A 19,208-nucleotide genomic window follows, 5' to 3' on the forward strand; every position below is an offset into this window, starting at 1 on the left:
TTGAGTAATAGACCCGCTACAGCATTTGGTTAGGTTCGGGAAAAGTTGCCCATACCGTCAAGATTCCATATGCGGTGAACATATTATCGACATCGAGCATTCGGGATGACTACGAGCTTAATAACATTATCTGAGAATAGACAATCAAGCTTGCTAATCAGTCTTGCAGATAGTTAGCAGTCATTTTAATTCTGATGAGACCAATAAGTTGTTAAGCAAGGTTAACCAGAATTATTCGTAAACAAAGCTCGAATCTGCACATATAAAATAGCAAGTCCACCCAACCTAATGCAATACCAAATATTCGGATGCTATGCAAGGAAGACATCTTCAGTCTCCGCAGAGATGTGAGCAGTCAAAAGCGAAGCCACGCCAACTCTTCCGTGAGTTCGAGTTGTGCCTGATAACGGGAGTGTCAACAAGACGTAATAGATGAAATCATCATTTTCCATCTTCATCTTGCTTTTTCCAACCACAATGCACTTCCAACTCTTCAGGCTAGAGATGATATCGTTTGAGTCGAGGACTGCCCTTTCCATAAGCTCATTCTTGTCGATGAGCAGTCGATTTGCTCGCGCGCATAGCAGGCCATCCCACACGCCGTTGTGATCTCCGTTACTGAAAGGATTCTGAGGGTTTTCCATCCAATCGACTTCCTTAAAAGGAATTTTCATAAACGTAATCGCGCCGGTATATGCCATCCAAGACCAGGAAGGGACGGAATCTCCTTTCCGATACGTTATGCGAGACAAGCTGCCGGAAAATTCAGCTTGCCAGAGCAGTGTTCTGCTTGAGTAGTTCCAATGTACACCGTAGTCAGCCCGTTGACCAAAAGTGGAAGCAAGTCGGTTTTGCAGTCCTAGTATGGCTTTAGGACGGTCACTGGCTTTCGTAAGCTGAAGCTTGCTATAGACTTCATATAAGTGTTGAATAAGTCGTATGCGTTCATCTTTATAGTACTTAAGACCAGACGCGGGAAAATGAGAGTCGCCGATGAATTGTGAATGCGGGCTGCCACAGAAGATTAGCAACCAATCAGGGCAGGAACTATATATGATGGAATGGGTCTGTTTCCGTATCCTTACTTTGAAAGCGTGGCAAGAGTCTCACAGACGATACCCTCACCACATTCCCAGTAGACTTGGGTTGACGTAAAGTAAATGGTGCGGCGAGAAAGTGCTCGCTCTTGTAAAACCCATCCCCGTGTACTGAGAACGCTTTGCTCGACATCTCCGTGGAAATCATCAATCGCTTCCGCAAGGTATAGCGGACCTTGAGAAGTCTGAATGGTAACGCAAGCCCTCGGCATTCGTTCTCCGAGAAAGCCATCAAGAGAAGAAGTGGCGGAGCTCGCGGCAATAGTGCAGTACGCAGAGCTAAAGACTTGTTCCATTTTGGAAGCTTCTGACTTCCAGTCTTCCTCATTTTCTTGAATGATGCAAAGGGAGTCTATCCAAAGATATGGGACGCCTAGAGCACGTGTGACTCTGACCGCGTCTTGAAAAGATTTAGGAAGCAACTTGTATGGGATATCTTTCTTTAGGGCTTCAATGTTGCTCTGGTACGTGCATAACTTCTCCTCCTTTGTGAGGCTTCCCCAACAATGGCTCAGAGCGATGTACTTTCCGCTGGCGCCATTGCTCGTTTCGACAAGGCGCAGACGACGTTTCCCAACCTCGATCACCCTTGTAGGCATCTTAGAACTTTCAGTTATGCCATTCTGATGAGACAGGCAATTATGGGATGTGTCACATCGCTTTACCCATTCATTCAGGAGCTTAAATTGCTGGTCGCTACCAGCATCAGGAAGAATTGGCAACCCAACTCGTGCGTATGATGGAACAAATCCAGAAGCTAAGAAGATCCATATCAGATCCATATTAGCTCAGTTATGGAACACCGAGGATTGGGGTTGCCAACCTGGATCTGAGTAGATGGAGATGATGGCGCGATCATCCGAGGCGTTGCGTATGACGTGAGAGGTTTCGTCGAGGACGTATATCACGGGCTTCTCCGGGCTGGACTTGACTTTTGCAAGACAGACGCGTATGAAATGATACAAAGAACAATCGTTAGAGCCACATCTCACGTGGTTTGTGATAGACAGCAAGTTTGAACGTGATGCCTCAAAGTCATATATGCGATAAGATTGACAGGTTTGAGAGGTACGTTTTGAGGGCCTCAGCGATGGCCAGCCCAGTCTGCATATGAGACTTCTTTCCCAATCGTTCTCTGAAGCAATTCGCCATCTATCATGAAGTTTACTGGGGCGCTGATATCTGTTAGTCGACCAGCATTCTCGGTAACTGATATTGCAAAGCTTCAATTCTCATGGTAGAACTCACAGGCTACACAGTGTTAGAAGCTCGAGACTTATGAAGTTTGGGACGTTACAAACATTCTCCAAGTCCCGAGCGAGACTTTGTTAGCAATCGTTGGAAAAATGATCGGTGTTCAGCTCCCTTCTTGCTCACATACTAGGTTATTCGGGTCAGTTCATAGTACACAGAGTTTCACTCAGGTGACCAGGCAGAAAGGTTAGCTTACTTGGACCGAGAAATTCTTGATCATTCCTTGGTCGGCTGGTTCGCCGGTCGCTGATGCTCTCCTTATTGAGGCCAGCTTCACAATGTCAGAGCTATAGAGAAATTTTGAATTGCCTGAAACCTTTTCTTGGATCTGTAGAAGCTTATCATGCAATTGCGTGTAGGTCATTCGCTTCTTTCTCGATACCAGCAGCTTTTTCTCGATTGTCAAGACCAAGGCACGGAACGCCGAAGCCTCTCGAAGATCGCCTTTCAACTGTTTGATCCATTTCTTAACTGCAGGGTGTTTCCGTTGGCCTAGTAAGTAGTCGTCCTTCCAGAACCTGCAGTTGTTAGGGTCTGTCCGGAGTTTCTCGTAGAAGGATTTGAGTTCGTCATAGCCATATAGAAGCCATATGGCAAGCTCAAGAAAGACGCAGCCCAGGGACCATGTATCGTAACACTGCGTGGAGAGGATCGCCTTCCCTCTCTTGGGAAACACATCCGGGGGCTCGTATGTCATACTGCCGTGCTTGGTCGTTGTACTTTTATCTCGGTTCCGAGTGTATTCTGCGTGAAACTTTGCAAGACCAACGTCAGCAACCACAAGTCTCGATTCATTAGATGTCCCAGAACCGGTGCCGAAACAGAGAATGTTGGACGGTTTGATGTCTCCATGGCGAAACTTCTTGCCGTTGAGTTGGCTGATACCATGCGACAGCCCAACAACCTGGGTCCAAACCCAATTCACCAGCGCCTCATCAAGCTCCCTCTTGTCCCTTTGAAACAGGTCCTCAAGACTGCCTCCGTCAGCCCATGGGAAAATAAAGTACATTTGTACTCCCTTCTTATATGTCGCGATGGCCTTGATCAGATGTCTGTTGTTCAGGGTGATCATATTTTGCAAAGTTTCCATCTCCTTCTCGTAGAATTTCTGGATTTCCGCTGGCTGGTCGACCTGACGCAGGCACTTCACAGCAACCTCGATAGGATCGTCATTCTCTGACTAGACTGCGTTAGCTCAATATCTCGAGACGCGCAGGCACTGAAGGCACATACGTTTGATCTCCTTTGATAATGTGCAGGATGGAGTTTAAGCCTCTGAACGATACCAAAACGCCCTGCGCCCTCGCCAGGGTTCTCCGCGGGCATAAAAGGAAGCCGCTGCTCCTTACAGAATTGATAGACGAATTTGTCTTCTTCAAAGACGGGACACAGGAAAATCCATTGTTTGTGGCAGAAGTCTTCAATTTTGCGAAGTCCCCAGTTCGTAAAGCCCTTCAACGGAAGACTCGAAGTACTCGGAGGGTACTGGCTGCACACTTTATATCCCATGGGGGCGCCTGTGGAGTTTTTGATATAGCGCACTGGAAGATGTTCGTCCTTGAAGCCGGCGATCTGGAGTTCTCCGATTAAGTTGAGGGCGTTCATGTATACAAGCGTGAGAAACACTTTCTTTGCAGATCCAACAACATAATCTGCCAGCTTCTCGGCATTGTCTGAAGGCATGTTGAGTCTCTCCATCAACGTCGCGGTGACTCTCCCCTTCACAACCAGGGATTCGGCCTTGTTCTGCGGGAGGAAAAAGCTGCACCCTGGGGGGTTGGATTCCCCTCCATCTGGGTTGTTGACGCAATGATGAAAGATGTCTTCGAAGCGGAGAACCGCGTTGGTGTCCATACTGCTCTAGTCCCAAGAAATAACGAGAATGTTAAATTCGGCTGCAATTGAGGTAGTATATCACCTATTCAGCTCGGAAATTGAGTTAATGATGAAATTTATATGGTAAGCCAACTGGTGTAGAGCCAGGATGGAAATGAAACATCTGTGAGGAAGGGAGCCTCATCCCCGGAATGTTACGTATCGGGGATGAGGCTTCCTTCCATCACCACAGACATCACATGCAATGCCACGTAGCTTTGCATCTAATAGTCAGACATCAGAATTTCTTGACGAATAAGCTGTAGCGTTGCCAGCCATCTGAGGCCCAATTACGGGACGGATGCCAGGCAATCAAATACAACCATTCCTATTTCTTAGATGATGCGCGCATTTGTGGCGACCACACCGTCCAGTGTCTGCCTGACGGCCTTGACGAATCGCATCCGGTCACGGGCAAGGCACCGAGGCGCGCGTGATAAGGAAGAAATCGACACCGCCGAAGAGATCCATGTTCAGCTGAAAGACGAGGCTCTCTTTGCCCACTAGCTCAACTCGGGTCGACTCCTCATCACCGAGAATCTGCATCTTTTGCAGCCTCTTCATTCAAGGCTGCGAAGGCAACAATGTTCACAACGAGGGGATTAAGATCTTGGCGATGGATGCCCACGCCCGAAAATCCGTGCATAGCCTTGTTTTGTTTTCTCCCAGTCGAAAGAAGTCTCTGGGAGGTTGGCGGCTGAATATGAGCTCAGTCAAGTATAGCTTCGTCTCGCCTGAAGGTGATGAGCGGGTGGTTGATACTGTCTTCCTACACCATTGTAAGAATGAGAGAAGTAGGCGTCCGGATGCCTTCTCCGCGTAGTCACCGAGATAACAAATATATCTACCCGTGAACCTCTTAGCTGTCTGTGGAATATCTGCTTGAGTCCTCCTATTTGAACCGTAGCAAATCTCTATTTGAACCGTAGTGGTCTATGCCACCAGCTAGGCCAACCCCCAAAGTCCAATTATCCATACACCCACAGCAAAATACAGTGTAGCACACTGGCGGTCAGTACCCTTAACCAGATATCACCAAGTAGAGGGCGCAAGACATCACAATAGACAGTGTCAAGACGGCCGTCTCCTAGCTGAGAGTGATCTATCACGATGTTGATGGTGAAAGTTGTGATAATCAATAGCGAGGGAGAAAAACGACTAAAATTGACGAAGTCGTGGTGTTGTCGTGTAAGCTATGGGGTGTGCCATAAGTTCACACTGTGAATGGGTGTGCAGGCCTGGGATTGCAGGTGTAGGCATATGACTTTCAGTACAGGCACAGACCACTACGGTTCAAATAGGAATTCTCTACGGTTCAAATAGGAGGACTCATCTGCTTTCCATTGCAAGAGTTTGCCATATTGTAGGACTGGTGGAAGTTATTCTCGACTTTGAAGCTGATATGCTGCTTGTCTGTGCTGCAAAGTAGCTTAGCGCTGATTGTAACACAATGTCCACAAAGTCCAAAAACTCGTCAAAGTCCACCCTCGAGGTAACACCACTCCACGTGCGATTTCGGCAATCCCACACTGATTGGTTTCTTGTACAACAAATAGGACCAGGCGCTCCCTAAAGAGTCACGAATACTGGCAACTGCGCTGTCCGAAACGCAGGACGATAAAAATGGGCCATGGAAGGTGATCCTGAGCAATCAGATTCGTTCAAAGCTGCTACCGAAAAATGGGGATATACACGAGCAGTTCCTGCCGATCGACGACCTGGTCTCCATCTTATCCACCGAGCCTATATCAAATTTGTTAGGGGAAGTACTGAATTGCGACAGTGAGACGTCACGAATAATAAGCTCGAAGATAATGGGGACGGAAACGGGGTGCGAATCGAGTCTCAAGATACTCGCAATACTCATCATGATAGAGAGGGCCGAGTATATCACCCGATTCATCGAGCATGGCATACGGGATGACAAGCTGCCGTTACTACTTAACTATCAGGCCGAGATATTCCGGAACTGGAGCCCACACGAGACGGATACCTTCTGCGAAAAGCAGTATATGGTATTAGCTCCTGTATTTGACTTCACGAGAGGAGACCATGTCGAATGGGACAAGAAAATCCGCATGCCCTTTTTAGATAAACTGGAGTGGAAAACGAGCGGAGCGCACGGGGTAATCGCCCAAATCAAGATACACTCCCGCCATCAACTACGGGGAACAGATTCGGTAAGGCCCCAATGGCTTCAAAGTATTTTAACTAACCTCCTATGCTATACAGACTCTCGGCTTTGAAACCAATCGTTTCGCCCTGAAGAAATTCAGACTTTCAGAAAAGGATTTTGAGCAAGAAAGAGATGCTCTGATACGATTCAGCAATGCAAACAATGGGCACAAGAATCTTATCAGACTACTACTATCGTATAACAGAGGCAGAAAACACTATCTGGTCTTTCCATGGGCACAAGGAAACCTCGCGGAGTTTTGGAAGACATGTTCGAGCAACCCCAAGACAGGTTACCATTCAAGATGGCTCATCAAACAGTGTTTGGATATCTCGGATGGGTTAAGTGAAGTTCACGGCAATAGCGAGCGGCTCGCGGATCAAACTGGAGCGGGAATGCTAGGCCGACATGGAGACATCAAGCCTGAGAACATACTTTATTTCGGCGAACCCGATTCAGGTCAGTGTCATTTGGTCGTTGCGGATTTTACCTTGATGCGTTTTCACTCCACGAATACCGTTCATCACACCGTCGCAGATCAGGTGAACTTTTCGCCAACGTATCGTCCCCCGGAAGTTATTCCAGCATCAAAGGCACGCGTTGATCAGAGCTACGATGTCTGGACTCTCGGCTGCGTATACTTGGAATTTATTACTTGGTACCTGATCGGCTACGCTGCCATCCGTGAGAAAGAATTCCGCGCTCCGACTGGGGAATTGTTGGATAGCTTTCGGACGATGAGGGAAAAAGAGGACGGCAATAGCAGGGATCCAGATGGTGGGTTCTTCTACTATTATGCTTGGTTGCCAAGGTTCCCCAAAGTCAAAAAATCGGTCAGACGGGTAAGCTCAGTTCCCTTACGTGTTGATAACTTGGCTGAATTCCAGTAGTGGATAAAGATGCTGCACCGGAACGAACATTGCTCGAATGCGATGCATGATTTTCTAGCACTCATTGAAACCCATATGCTGGTCCCCTCGCCGGGCAAGCGGTACGCGATGAGTGAAGTGCGCGGTACGCTACATCAAATTGCCATAAAATGCCAAAGGGACGATGACTATTGCTACAAGGGCAGTCCGGAACGGTCTCTCGGCGAGCAGATTCGCGAGCTGTGTTCACTAGCTAGGTATTATCGTACCTCCGTTATCCAAGCAAAGCAATGGGGGGATTCACTGACACAATCTTGTGCCTCTAGGAGCTATCTGTGAGGCGTTGAATTGCTCGAGCTCTCACTCTTCTGAGACAGAATCTCGCCCATGGAGTGCTGAATGACAAATACCGCTCTATGCCTAGCATGGAGCCTGACGGCACAGCTCGCAATCGTGAACACTGTAGTAATTCAGTATATGCCGCAGGCAGTTCGACAGCCTAGCAAGGCACCACATGGCAAGGCGGTTTGTCTTTGGGCGAAATCTGAAGTTGCGTTGGTTAAATAGTTTTCAGAAAGACAATTTCAACGGTTTGATTCTATATACATGTACTTGCACTATCAAATAAGCATTTAAGTACCCATATTAATGAGCGAACCTAAAGTCCAATCGCGCGCTGCCTTGCACCTTAGAATTCGCAGTGTATTCCTTCTTCTCATCCTCAGTCAATGCATTCCAGACCTTGTCACGCTGCTTGTTCCTCCACATATAGTAGATCTTTGTAAGAATGAAGAGGACGATCGAAAGCACGTTGATGATGAAGAGGTTAAAGTTGCCCCGGTGATAGAGCGGAGCGTCATCGTCCACGTATATGTACGCCGAGATTACGCTGCCAACTTGGACGCACATCTGACAAAGGGTAAGCAAATGAGTTACGCTATAAGCAGAATAGTAGACCACTTACGTTATAGACCGCAGCAGACACTGAGCGAGTGCCGACATTGTTGGAATTTTTGGATGTCCAGCCAACCAAAATGGCATCTATAGAGCTGTGAGCAGGCGGCATGATAAGAGCGACAGATGGATGCTTTAAACATACGGCAATATGGATAAGAGGTCAGGACCGTGACGAGAGCAAAGGTGCCCCATTGATCGACCATGACACCAGGCCACCAGCGGAGGGCAATCACACAAGGAAGTGTCCAAATCATCTGTAGCATGGACACCAGGGTTCGCTCGTTCAGCCATTCTGAAAGTCGAGTGATGAGAATGAGATTGATGATGTGGAAGACGTTCTAGGCAGTTTGTTAGCGATCATTGGCAACGTGTATGCATGCTTCGGGTGAACTTACGGATGGGATAGTCAACAAGTTAGTGGTGAAAGGATCGAAGCCAATCTTCCTCAAGGTGAGTGTAAGATAGGTCGCTGGCGGACTGGAGGGTATGTATATAACCAGTCCAAGTATATAGAGAGGCCAGAGATCGAAGTCCTTTAACGTCTCCCACAATCGCTTTGGAGTAATAGCTTGTCGGTTGTGCATGTCACCCTTCGATGGGTCGTCTCTCAAGACTCTGTTGACAACGATGGCTACTTCGCGGTCTGTGAACCATCCCTTAGGGCGGAACCAGGTCTTCGTTTGGACAGCAGAGGCGGGCATCAGGAAGAATGAAGCGAGGCCGACAACGAGAGTGATCAAGCCTTCAACGAGGAACAACCACCGCCATCCTGCCCAGCCGTGAACACCACGCAGGTGAAGGAGGGCAAAGGCGAGAAGCGAGGTGACAATGCCAGTAACCGAGAGGGAAGTCCAAAAGTAGGCCAGTCGGACTGGCAGCTCCCGAGAGGTGTAAAAGTAAGACAGCCAGAGAACAATATCAGGAATGAACCCTCCCTAGAGATATGTCAGCTCAAGTACAGAGGCCATTCTGAGAAAGAGAGTTTGACCAACCTCCAGGAGACCTAGAAGACTGCGTGTACAGAGAAAGCTTGTGCGGCCAGTCAATGCACACTGTGAGACGGCAACAACCGACCATAGGACCATCTGTACGGGAATCCATCGGTCGGGGCCGACCATCTTCGAGACGAGCTGCGAGGGAAGTTCGGCAACCAGAAAGGATATTCTGAAAACGCTGTTTCCGTAGTTATAGTCTTTCACCATGTCAGTAATTACTCCATGTCAGACCTGTATCAGGTACTTACCATTTGTTGTGAGGCCCAAATCATCCAGCATGTTATCCGACACTGCCTGTGCAAGGTTCCCTCGATCGACTTGAAGGCCAAAGAACATGACGCACTACGGATCATGGAGATGCCTATCAGTATACGTGACGAGAGTCATGGGTAAGGGTATGACTTACAGCCCACAGACACACCCGCCAATCCAGTTTTCTAACAAGACGCTTCTCCTCTTCCTCGGTCCATGTTAATGTTGGATCAAACACATGCCGACACTCGTATTGTGACTTCTCGTAGACTTCAGTCCAATGCTGGGCAACGGCCGAGTCCCGGAATGGGTTCTTCTCCTCGTTGTATCCGCCTTCTTCGGATCCCGTGTGCTCCCTCAGGTGCTGTCTGTCGCTGGACGCAGAGTCATGGATGCTGCCCGCCAACTCCTCCGTAGTGATGGAGATGTTGGTCGCTTTGCTGTCTGCAGCCATTGTTGAAGGCAGTCAAGCAACGTGAGAACAATGCGAGGCAGGGCTTCTCAAGCTGCCCTCTCCTAGCAGCTGCAAAAGACGAGATGAATTCCCTTTTGGTGATGTACACCACAAAAGAGTTATTTCGAATACCGGATCATCGCGTTTATATGTCAAGCGAGCATCCTTGATGTCCTCAATTATAGACTATGATTGCGTGCTGAGGCGACAAGGCCGATGGCACCTTATCTCTGGTCAACGCCTTTCAAGCTGCGGTCGTCTGCGTCTCCCCGCAGTTTGCTGAATCCGAAGGCGCATTGCGCCATAGATTGGGGATGATCATGAACCCGAATCCGCCGTGCGGGAGAAGCAAACGTGGGGGCGGCATCACAGCATTGGGGACGGTTACGGTATCTCGCTTGTGAAACTTGTCCTTAGTAGTAGTATTGTCTTTACAGGACGGCCGATTTCAAGTCACACATTATATACATACTGTCCTTCCGGGATGGTTGACCATCGACAGGGTTGCGGGGGACCCTCGATATGCAGTCGACGTTCGGATTTAATTCCACGTACCCAGGATTTATTTTCGCAGCAACATATTAAACTTGCCAGGAAATAGCGAGAGAAAATAAGATCAGAAGATCAGTTGGCTGCAGAAGTATTGAACGCGTTCCCGTTTGGGCAACCTCCAATACTCTCGGCTTGCCTTTGCGAGAAACTGGGTTCATATGTCGTGATATGACGCCATCCACACACCTTAGGATTGCCGCGGTGTTGATAGGCTTATGGTGTTGTATTAGAAATGCTATGCTCTGGTTTGGCGAGCAGCCGAGATGATATTCTTGAGACAACCCGACGCTCTGCATTTCTCTACATGGTGATCAGTCCGTTATTCCATATATTATCTCCTTTGTTGCTCAAGCTGAGCGACTGGCGACTGACTGCGCCATTTGGCTCATCCGCGAGCTTTTTTTTTTTGACATTGGCAGATATGGATGGTCAACTTGATGGAATCAAACTCTACATGGCTATCTATCGTATGACGACTTCTGAAGGCAAGTAAGTGCCGCTCAGAAAACGATATTTGGAGGTGGTGGAGAGGTAACGTTGTGGGAGCGGTTGGTTGCAAGCTGTCAGAGAATGACCCGGCCGAGATCTGGTTCCCTTCCTACCCTGCGATAAAGCCAATTTTTCAGAATAAGTCAACAGGAAAGACCAACATCAAACCTCACATGGCGTTGCAGAGTCCTAGAGGCCTTTTTTACTTTGAGTGATAAAAAATGTAAGGATGCTCACTGCGTGCAATCGTGGGTGAAGTTAGCAGTCAAGTATGATCAGAACCAACTTCCATATCTTTAGTCACGACATGCACATTGAAGTTCTAAACCAAAGAACTCACTCTAGGTCGACCAGAGGGAAGCGCAAAAGCGATTGACTTGGCTCTCTCATTCAAGCCCTACTATAACAATGATAGTAGACTCCAAGTGACTTGTCTCATTGTTCCATTCGGCATTTCTTGCGGTTCGTCCGGAGGTCTGCCACGCCTCACTTTGGTTGCAATCTCATGAGCAGCAGACAGCCTTCGCATTTAGCCTATATTTGCTTCCATAAGCGAAAACTATTTCCTGAACAATATAAACGCGCGATCGCCAGCCAAGGCGTTTTCTTCGGTTTCTTCATAGCGTCCGCATGATAGTGCCCGGCGATGAATTGTCCCTCAGAGGCCGCTGTATACTATTGAGACATGGTAGAAAAGACATGTCTATCCATTAGTGGCGACTAAGAGCACTGGCGAGGAAAATGAAGAGTGCCGTTCACATCTAATTCGGACAGTAATGGTATGCAGGCTACAAAACGGGATATCCTCTGGAAAAGAAATTATCAGGATCGTACTTCTCCTTCAAAGCCCTCAGCTTCTCCAACGTCTCCCTGCCAAAAGTAGCCTCCAAGTCGGTATCGATCGGAGGAATCAAGTTCTCATAGGCAGCTCCCACATAGACATCGCCCGTAGCCTTGAGCTCCTCCACCACACGCGCACACATGTCCGCCGCGATTGCATCGCCTTCCTCTGTCCCCCGCAGCTTCTGGTGACGGCCGGCGATTGGGAATATTCTGTGACGGTAACGTAGTGGGAAACAAGCGCTCGGATCTGGCTTGGTGGCCATTCCATGTATGAAGTGGCAGGGAATGCCCATGTACATGTCTGAACCTGTCCATTTGCTGATGAGGACATCGGCTATCTTGTTGGTCAAACCTTTGGCGATGACTCCGCGGGTCTGGAAAGATGCTGGCTGGACGGTCAACTCTGACATGATATAGGCAGCGAAATCGGCTTGGCGGTTACTTGTCAGTATGATATATGTCTAGAGCGAATGTGTGCACGGGAAACTCACACTCTGCAATCCGCTGCACAGTTGCTCCAGGCAATGACTTCAACATATTGAAGTACTCCCATCCCTTCGTCAGATCATCGCCTTCCTTTGCGCACCAGGCAAAGAAGATGATCATCTCCGGGTCGTCCAACTTTGGATTCCTAAAATACAGTTCGCCTGCCAACTCCTGGGGCAAATTTGGCTCGATATCGTTGGTCCACCGGTTCAAGACGGCGGGCCAGTTTTCCTTGCGAATCTCTAATGAGCCTATTAGAAGATGCGGTGCTGGATAGACTTTGATGGTGAGTTGCGTCACGACACCCCAGATGCCATTTCCGGCTCCCCTCAATGCCCAGAACAGATCGGGGTGATTATTCTTATCGACATCCACCATGGATCCATTAGCAAGGACAAGACGAGCGCCGAGAATCTGATCGACACCAAGGCCGTACGAGGAAGAGTAGAGACCGTAACCTCCCGCAAGAGACCATCCCACGTAGCCAAGTCTGGGATGCCACCCAATTGGCGTGAAAAGGCCCTGTTTCGCGAGAGCGACCGCCAAGTCACCCCCGATGATGCCGCCGCCAATGGTCGCACTCGCCTCGTCGTCAGGGACCCTTAGATAGCAGATGCTGCGCATGTCGATTATGATGCCATTGTCAACGCCCTTGTAATTCCGCGCATACATTTCGGAGCCTCCTGAGCGGATGCCCAGTGGTATGCCGGCAGCCCGCGCTATTGTGACGGTGGCTTGGACATGGCTTTCTTCGAGGGGACGAATGACGACGAGTGGCCGAGTAGTGACGGCCAAGTTGAACGCAGGACTGATCGTCTCGTAGACAGGATCGGACTTTGTGTAGATGATGTGCGGGAACTTGTCGTATAGCGGCAAAAGCTCCGGTATTTCTCTTGCGAAGTCATCTCGGCTGAGAGATGCGGGAGGGACTGTTGTGCTCGGAAGCTTGGTTGGTTGAAATGACATCTCGATAATGATGCAGACGTGAATAATAAGCAAAAACTCTTATTTGTAGGCTAGAACTGATGAGATGCGGATAATGACAATGAGACACAACAAGCAGAGGAGATGGTGTTTATATAGTAGCTCCAGCCAGCCTCATAGTCAGCAGTAGTATCTCAACCAGACTTCGCGAATATAGAATAGTCAACGTCGTCCCTACCCAGCCAATGATGGTGACTTCATCTCGTCAGCAACTTGACAAATTATAGGACACTCATGAAAAAATTACGAGAAGAGGTTTCGAGAGTGAGAAATAAGTGCGAGGCTATCTCGGGGAGAAGGTCAAACTGTGAGATGACCAGCGCGTTGTTTAAATCAGCTGTGGCGAGTGAAGCTAAGGAGAAGGACGAGTTTTGGCCGGAAACTCTACCGGATACAAGACCGGAAACGCCAATCCCGAGGTTGAGCTGGAATGAACCTTGGCTGAAGAGAAATAAGGTAAGCCTTGGTTGAGAAGCAAGTGAACCTTGGTAGAAGCTGTGGATGTGTGGCTAATAAAGTGGAGTGGTATATTGATCTAAATGACATTACCGAATTGTGTATTCTATCTATTAATGCAATCAAGAACTGGATCAATGTTTTTGACCAGGTCCGCCATTCGTAACCTCGGCTCAATCTCATCTCTGTCCCAATCTCATCTCATCTCGATCTCATTCTATGATACATTTCTTCTCATTCGCCTCATCTCATCCATGCTGCGACACCTTTCTTGGCATGCGAATCATATTTCAGTGCGCTCCAAGCACGATTGAGAGTCCATCCCTTCCAAAGAGCCGATTTATTATGCCGCCTCGCTGGTGATACCGGCGTCCTTGTTTGCACGCTTCTTGAGACTCTTCCACTCGACAAACACACTGCCCAGCATTGTCGCAGAAGATATCGCTGCAACCAGATAGAAGACTGGCATTAGGGAATCGTTATAGTCCAACAGCAGCGTCTTGAGGTCATCTCCAGAAACAAGGTTCTTCAGATCGGTCGCGCCAGCACTTATGACTTCGTCAGGATCGATACCAGGAATGTTTGAGACTTTCTTGACCAAAGTGCTAAGGAAGATGGTTTGTGCGACCGGCAGGAAGATGGCTGATCCAAGGAATCGAGTGAACATGACGAGCGCAGATCCAGTTGCAATGTCCGACCTGTCGAGAACGGTCTGGACAACGTTCAACGCCTGCTGGGACCCGAACCCAAGGCCCAGCCCAAAGAGGAACTGATACGCGATCCACTTCGAATGTCCCGTCTCAGGCGTGAGTGTAGACAAGAGTCCTGCGCCAACAGATGCAAAGATGGAGCTGAGATAGAAGAAAGGAGTGTAGTAGCCAAGCCTGGAGATGATGACGCCAGACGACAATGAGCCGAAAACCGTGGCAAGGATCATAGGGAGCAGCGAGATGCCGGAATCGATAGCGCTGACGTTCTTGATCGCCTGAAACCAGATGGGAAGGTAATACAAGACAGCCATCATACTACCTCCGTTGAAGAAGCCGAACCAGACCGTGGCCGCAATGCTGCGCTGCTTCATGATGCGAGGGGGAAGGGTAGCCTCCTCTCCCTTCCACGCTTGGATGCCGATAAAGAGGAGAACAAAGACTCCGCAGAGGACCAGGAGAACGATGATGCGGGCGTTGTCCCAGGCATACTCGGTGCCTCCCCACTGGAGAGCCAGAACCAAGCACACGATGCCCGGGAAGAAGACGAGGTTGCCGATGGGATCGAGCTGCTGGATCTTGGCCAGCCATCCGTCTGCTGCTTTGTCAAGCTTCTGGTTGGGCAGGTGCAGGATGAAAAAGGTGACGATCATGGAGACGCCTCCTATCGGCAGGTTGATGTAGAAGCACCATCGCCACGTCACTTTATCGGTAAACGTCCCTCCAATGATAGGTCCAATGACAGAAGCGACCGCAAAGACGGCTCCGAAGAAGCCCTGATACAGAGGCCTCTGCTGCAGCGGAATGATATTGAACATGATGACCATGAGCCCGGAGAACATGCCCGACGATCCCAATCCTGCAATCGCACGACCGACGATGAAGGCATCTGAGCTCGGAGCCGCACCGCAAATCGCCGAGCCGACTTCGAAGAGGAAGATGCCGGAGAGGAAGATGGGCTTTGCCGGGTAGTACTTGTAGACCTTTCCCATCATGAGCTGGAAGCTGCACATGGTGAGGAGGTAGGCGGTGCCATACCAGCCGACGTCGTCGAGAGAGTTGAACTCGTCCGTGATGCGAGGGATGGCGGTTGCGAGAATGTTTTGGTCCTGTATAAGGTATGGTCAGCATGCTGGCTCTGTGGTGTAAGCTGAGGCTTGTTAGTCCAAGTTCAAGTTGTTGGCTTACCAGTGTGACCAAAAAGATTGCCAAGTAGAGAGCCAGCATGATGATGATTCGCTTCTGATTGGACGGATATTGGTGAGGCGCTTCCGTCTTGGTTGCGCTGGACTCTGTCATGGCCGTAGGAGGCTTTTCGTCTCCTTCTGATACCGAGTTCGCCATGACGACCGGCAGTGATTGTAGTTTGCTTTATTTGCAGCAGATGGTCTCAGAATGCTCAATTGGTATCTGCAAGTTGTAAAACTTTTAGGGGAATATTTAATGTTCCCATCAACGACTCAGAGATGTAGTCTCTTATACCATTTGACGCTAAAACCGATCCGCCTCTCGGGGCTGAAAATGCAAAATTTCGCCTCCGAACCCCGAGACGCCAGACACAGACATGTCTCTTATTAACAACGTAAAACAAGGCCCAACGAACTCCTTTCTTTCTGGCTCCTTCTAGTTCTTTTCTTTTTTTTTCTTCGGCGCCTGTTTATGAACTTCTCGTTCAACACCGAGACGAGAGAAGCTAAAGGAATTAGACGGAGATACCGCAGATAGAGATGGCCGACACCCCGAAGCGGCCTGAGGCCGACCTCAAGAACTTCTCCTGTCTCAGCTGTCGCCAGCGAAAAGTCAAATGCGACCGCCGCGCCCCTTGCCAGAACTGCGTAAAGGCGGAGCGGCCGTGCAGCTTCGTCGCGCCGGTGCGCGGCAAGAGGAAGCGGACGAAGCCGCCAAAGGAGACGCTGCATGCGCGGGTGAAGCGGTACGAGGAGATGCTGAAGGCGTATGGGGCCAAAATCGAACCCTTTGAGGATGGCGAAGAGTCTGGATCGGAGATGGAGAGCGGGAGTAGTGTTACCCCTGAGAGGGGGGAGCCTATGCCGATGAGGAAGCAGACGAGTCGTGCGTCCGAGGAGGCAAAGCCCAAGTTTATCATGAAGGAGGGAGCGTCGAGATACTTTGATAGGTATGTCTTTCTTTTTATCAGAACCTCTGTGATGAAGACCAGATTCTCATTCGATACTCTTAGTGCCATCTGGACCAACCTGACGGATGATGTACGTGTTATATCCTTCCATCGTCCCAGGTGTTCTGCTAACGCATCGCCTAGTTTCAACATCCAGAGTCAACCAACTTCAACGATGTCGGGGAAGCCATTCCACTCGAACCAGACAGCCAGCTCGATGAATCGGGCCTCTTCTTTGAGCCAGAGGGCGACAAGCCCGATGCCCTTGTCAAGCTTCATCCTTCAATGCCACTGCTCTCGAAGATCAGGGACATCTACAAAGATCGCGTTGATCCGATGATGAAGATCTTGCATCTCCCCACGTTCTGGGTCGCCATGACAAACGCACTGCAGCGGCCTCTCGAGATGCCAAAGAGCCTGCAATCGCTTGTCTTTGCGTTTTATCTCGCCACCATCAGCTCGCTGAAAGAAGAAGAAGCCAAGAACCTGTTCGGGGCGCCGTTGTCAGTCATTGTCAAACACTACCGAATCGCCACGCGACAAGCCTTGATCAATGCCAGATTCCTCTCAACGTCAAATATCATGACTCTTCAAGCCTTTTCCATTTTTACGGTACATCACATCTTCTTCCCCAGACCTGTTCTTCATCATACTAACAACACCTAGATCTGTGTCAGGAAGGTATATCGCTGCGATACCCTCTATATCCTCTCCGGCGTCGCCATCCGCCTCGCCCGCAAAATGGGCCTCCACCGCGACGGCACATTCCTCGGCCTGTCCCCCTTTGAAACAGAAATGCGGCGGCGTCTCTGGTGGCATCTCGCCCACGTCGACTGTCGAACGGCCGATGTCATGGGCACGAAGCCTTCTCCCGAGATATCCAGCGGCGACGTGAAAGCGCCACTCAATGTCGATGACGACGAGCTCTATCCCGACATGACCTCTTTGCCAAAGGAGCGCAATGGGATCACGGCAATTACTCTATGTCTGCTCAAGTGCGAAATCATGGATACGCTGTGCAAGTTTGCAAAAGTGTATCCCGGCGACGCGCGCTGGGAGATGCTCTACGATCCGGACATTTCGCTCGAGGGGAAAGACAGAATCATAGACGCGGTCGAGGACCATGTAGAAAAAAAGTACCTACGGTACTGCGACCCGTCGAATCCACTGGATACCTTCATCTCCATCATGGCCCGGGCGGCTGTCTGCAAGATGAGGCTGTTCGCACACAACATGCGGCAGTTTGCACACCTGTCGGCAAAGGCCTCTAGAAAAGACCACGACGTCTCGTTCTTCAACGCCATGAAGCTCCTGGAGTATGCAAATCTGATACAAAGAGGGCACCTGGGCCTGGACAAGTACACGTGGCAGATCGGCACCAGCTATCTCTGGAACACGATGCTGTACCTGCTGATCGAGGTGCGCGCACGCAGGACTGGGCCCGACATTGATAAGGCATGGCATTTGATCGGGGTCGTCTTTGAACAATGCCCTCAGGTGCTGGAAGAGTTCACCGGATCTGTCTATGTCGCGCTGGGGAAATGGACCCTCGAGGTCTGGAACTCGTACGTCGCTGCTTCAAAGGAGGAGGGCCTCCCAGAGCCGGTGGCTCCGGAGTATATCAACGAAATTCGAGAATGGCAGCGAGTCAAGAAAGAGTCAGAAGCGAAGGCGAGAAGCGACAGGACAGAGGCAAGGCCTGTGTCGCGGCATTTCTGTGGGTATGACAAGTTCTCGTATGCGGACTATCTAGACGGGGGCTTTGCAGAGGCTCAGTATTTTCCGAACCTGCTGTCGTTTGAGTCGGATCCGAATCAGTGGCTGCAGTGGGAGCAGATGGTGGCCGAGCAGGCGGGTTTCTAAACGATGTCTGCCGGCAGTTCGTCGTCTATCGTACTTGTGCGTAAGCTCTCTTCCAGTCGAGTGACGAATCCCGATTGTTCTCGGAGTTCCAGTTGGCTGTACAGAGACAGGCAGCTCATCGTGTATACTAGTTGGACATCTCCAGCAGGCTGTGATATGTAATCCATCTGTTCATCAGACATCATCACGCTTGATATCGACGTTGTATCTGCACTCCACTACTGAGACGCCATCACCCATCGTCCAAAGCGACGATATCCCGCGACTCGTCATCCGATTACCCGCGAGCTACTGCATAATTCTCTTTGTATGCTTGAATCCCGCGTCTTAGTGCCGGCGGCCAGTCCCATATGAGGGCAGTGCCTCTTTTCCAACTCCACTTTCGGACTTGATTTCTTGTCTGCCTGCTGAAACGACGATGACGGCAAGCCGTTGATGCGAGCACGAATGGGGACACGCTGGCGATGGACACGCTGGGAATAGCGTCATGCTCCGTCACGGCGTGATGTAAATGCAATGCCAGCATCAAGGCTGTACCTGAACTGAAACCCCAGACAACATCATCAGTTTCTATTTCCATCCCATCACACTGCATCAACAAGAAACTTGCCTCCGTCACTCAACTCCGTCCAGTCCATAGGCCGGATAAAGTCCAATCGACGGCCCGGCCCTACGAGACGCCTCCAAATCCGCACACAGCCAAACTCGGCACTCGGCACACATCGTCTCCGCACGCACTTTATGCAGCCCTCGAATCTGGAA

At 49.8% G+C, this 19,208-nt stretch overlaps 6 protein-coding genes across 6 annotated transcripts; 2 read left to right on the plus strand and 4 right to left on the minus strand.

The window, feature by feature from the left end:
• Positions 1-311: 311 nt before the first annotated feature.
• On the minus strand, positions 312-4,205 carry BBK36DRAFT_1108273 (HET-domain-containing protein; the record flags this gene model as incomplete). Its single annotated transcript, XM_024889344.1, has 5 exons — positions 312-1,011; positions 1,086-1,854; positions 1,921-2,272; positions 2,548-3,531; positions 3,585-4,205. The coding sequence occupies 5 exons, from the start codon at positions 4,203-4,205 to the stop codon at positions 312-314; spliced, it is 3,426 nt and encodes a 1,141-aa protein (XP_024753470.1).
• Positions 4,206-5,011: 806 nt separating this feature from the next.
• On the plus strand, positions 5,012-7,404 carry BBK36DRAFT_1164711 (kinase-like protein; the record flags this gene model as incomplete). The annotated part of the gene is made up of 5 exons (XM_024894683.1): positions 5,012-5,076; positions 5,656-5,668; positions 5,783-6,406; positions 6,459-7,244; positions 7,351-7,404. 5 exons carry the CDS (start codon positions 5,012-5,014, stop codon positions 7,402-7,404), a joined length of 1,542 nt encoding a protein of 513 aa, XP_024753471.1.
• A 512-nt stretch (positions 7,405-7,916) lies between these two features.
• On the minus strand, positions 7,917-9,929 carry BBK36DRAFT_1154973 (MFS general substrate transporter; the record flags this gene model as incomplete). Its single annotated transcript, XM_024893781.1, has 7 exons — positions 7,917-8,180; positions 8,236-8,312; positions 8,371-8,566; positions 8,624-9,163; positions 9,221-9,420; positions 9,472-9,565; positions 9,630-9,929. The coding sequence occupies 7 exons, from the start codon at positions 9,927-9,929 to the stop codon at positions 7,917-7,919; spliced, it is 1,671 nt and encodes a 556-aa protein (XP_024753472.1).
• Positions 9,930-11,758: 1,829 nt separating this feature from the next.
• Positions 11,759-13,265, minus strand: BBK36DRAFT_1154974 (Glucooligosaccharide oxidase; the record flags this gene model as incomplete). Its single annotated transcript, XM_024893782.1, has 2 exons — positions 11,759-12,243; positions 12,305-13,265. The coding sequence occupies 2 exons, from the start codon at positions 13,263-13,265 to the stop codon at positions 11,759-11,761; spliced, it is 1,446 nt and encodes a 481-aa protein (XP_024753473.1).
• An 817-nt stretch (positions 13,266-14,082) lies between these two features.
• Positions 14,083-15,745, minus strand: BBK36DRAFT_1107992 (MFS general substrate transporter; the record flags this gene model as incomplete). Its single annotated transcript, XM_024889324.1, has 2 exons — positions 14,083-15,555; positions 15,635-15,745. 2 exons carry the CDS (start codon positions 15,743-15,745, stop codon positions 14,083-14,085), a joined length of 1,584 nt encoding a protein of 527 aa, XP_024753474.1.
• A 423-nt stretch (positions 15,746-16,168) lies between these two features.
• Positions 16,169-18,446, plus strand: BBK36DRAFT_1173378 (hypothetical protein; the record flags this gene model as incomplete). Its single annotated transcript, XM_024895854.1, has 3 exons — positions 16,169-16,587; positions 16,743-17,195; positions 17,250-18,446. Exons 1-3 carry the CDS (start codon positions 16,174-16,176, stop codon positions 18,444-18,446), a joined length of 2,064 nt encoding a protein of 687 aa, XP_024753475.1. The 5' UTR covers positions 16,169-16,173.
• Between the last annotated feature and the right edge of the window lie 762 nt (positions 18,447-19,208).

This window comes from Trichoderma citrinoviride, assembly GCF_003025115.1.
Source record: "Trichoderma citrinoviride strain TUCIM 6016 unplaced genomic scaffold BBK36scaffold_1, whole genome shotgun sequence".
In the NCBI taxonomy this organism is placed as follows: Eukaryota; Fungi; Ascomycota; class Sordariomycetes; order Hypocreales; family Hypocreaceae; genus Trichoderma; species Trichoderma citrinoviride.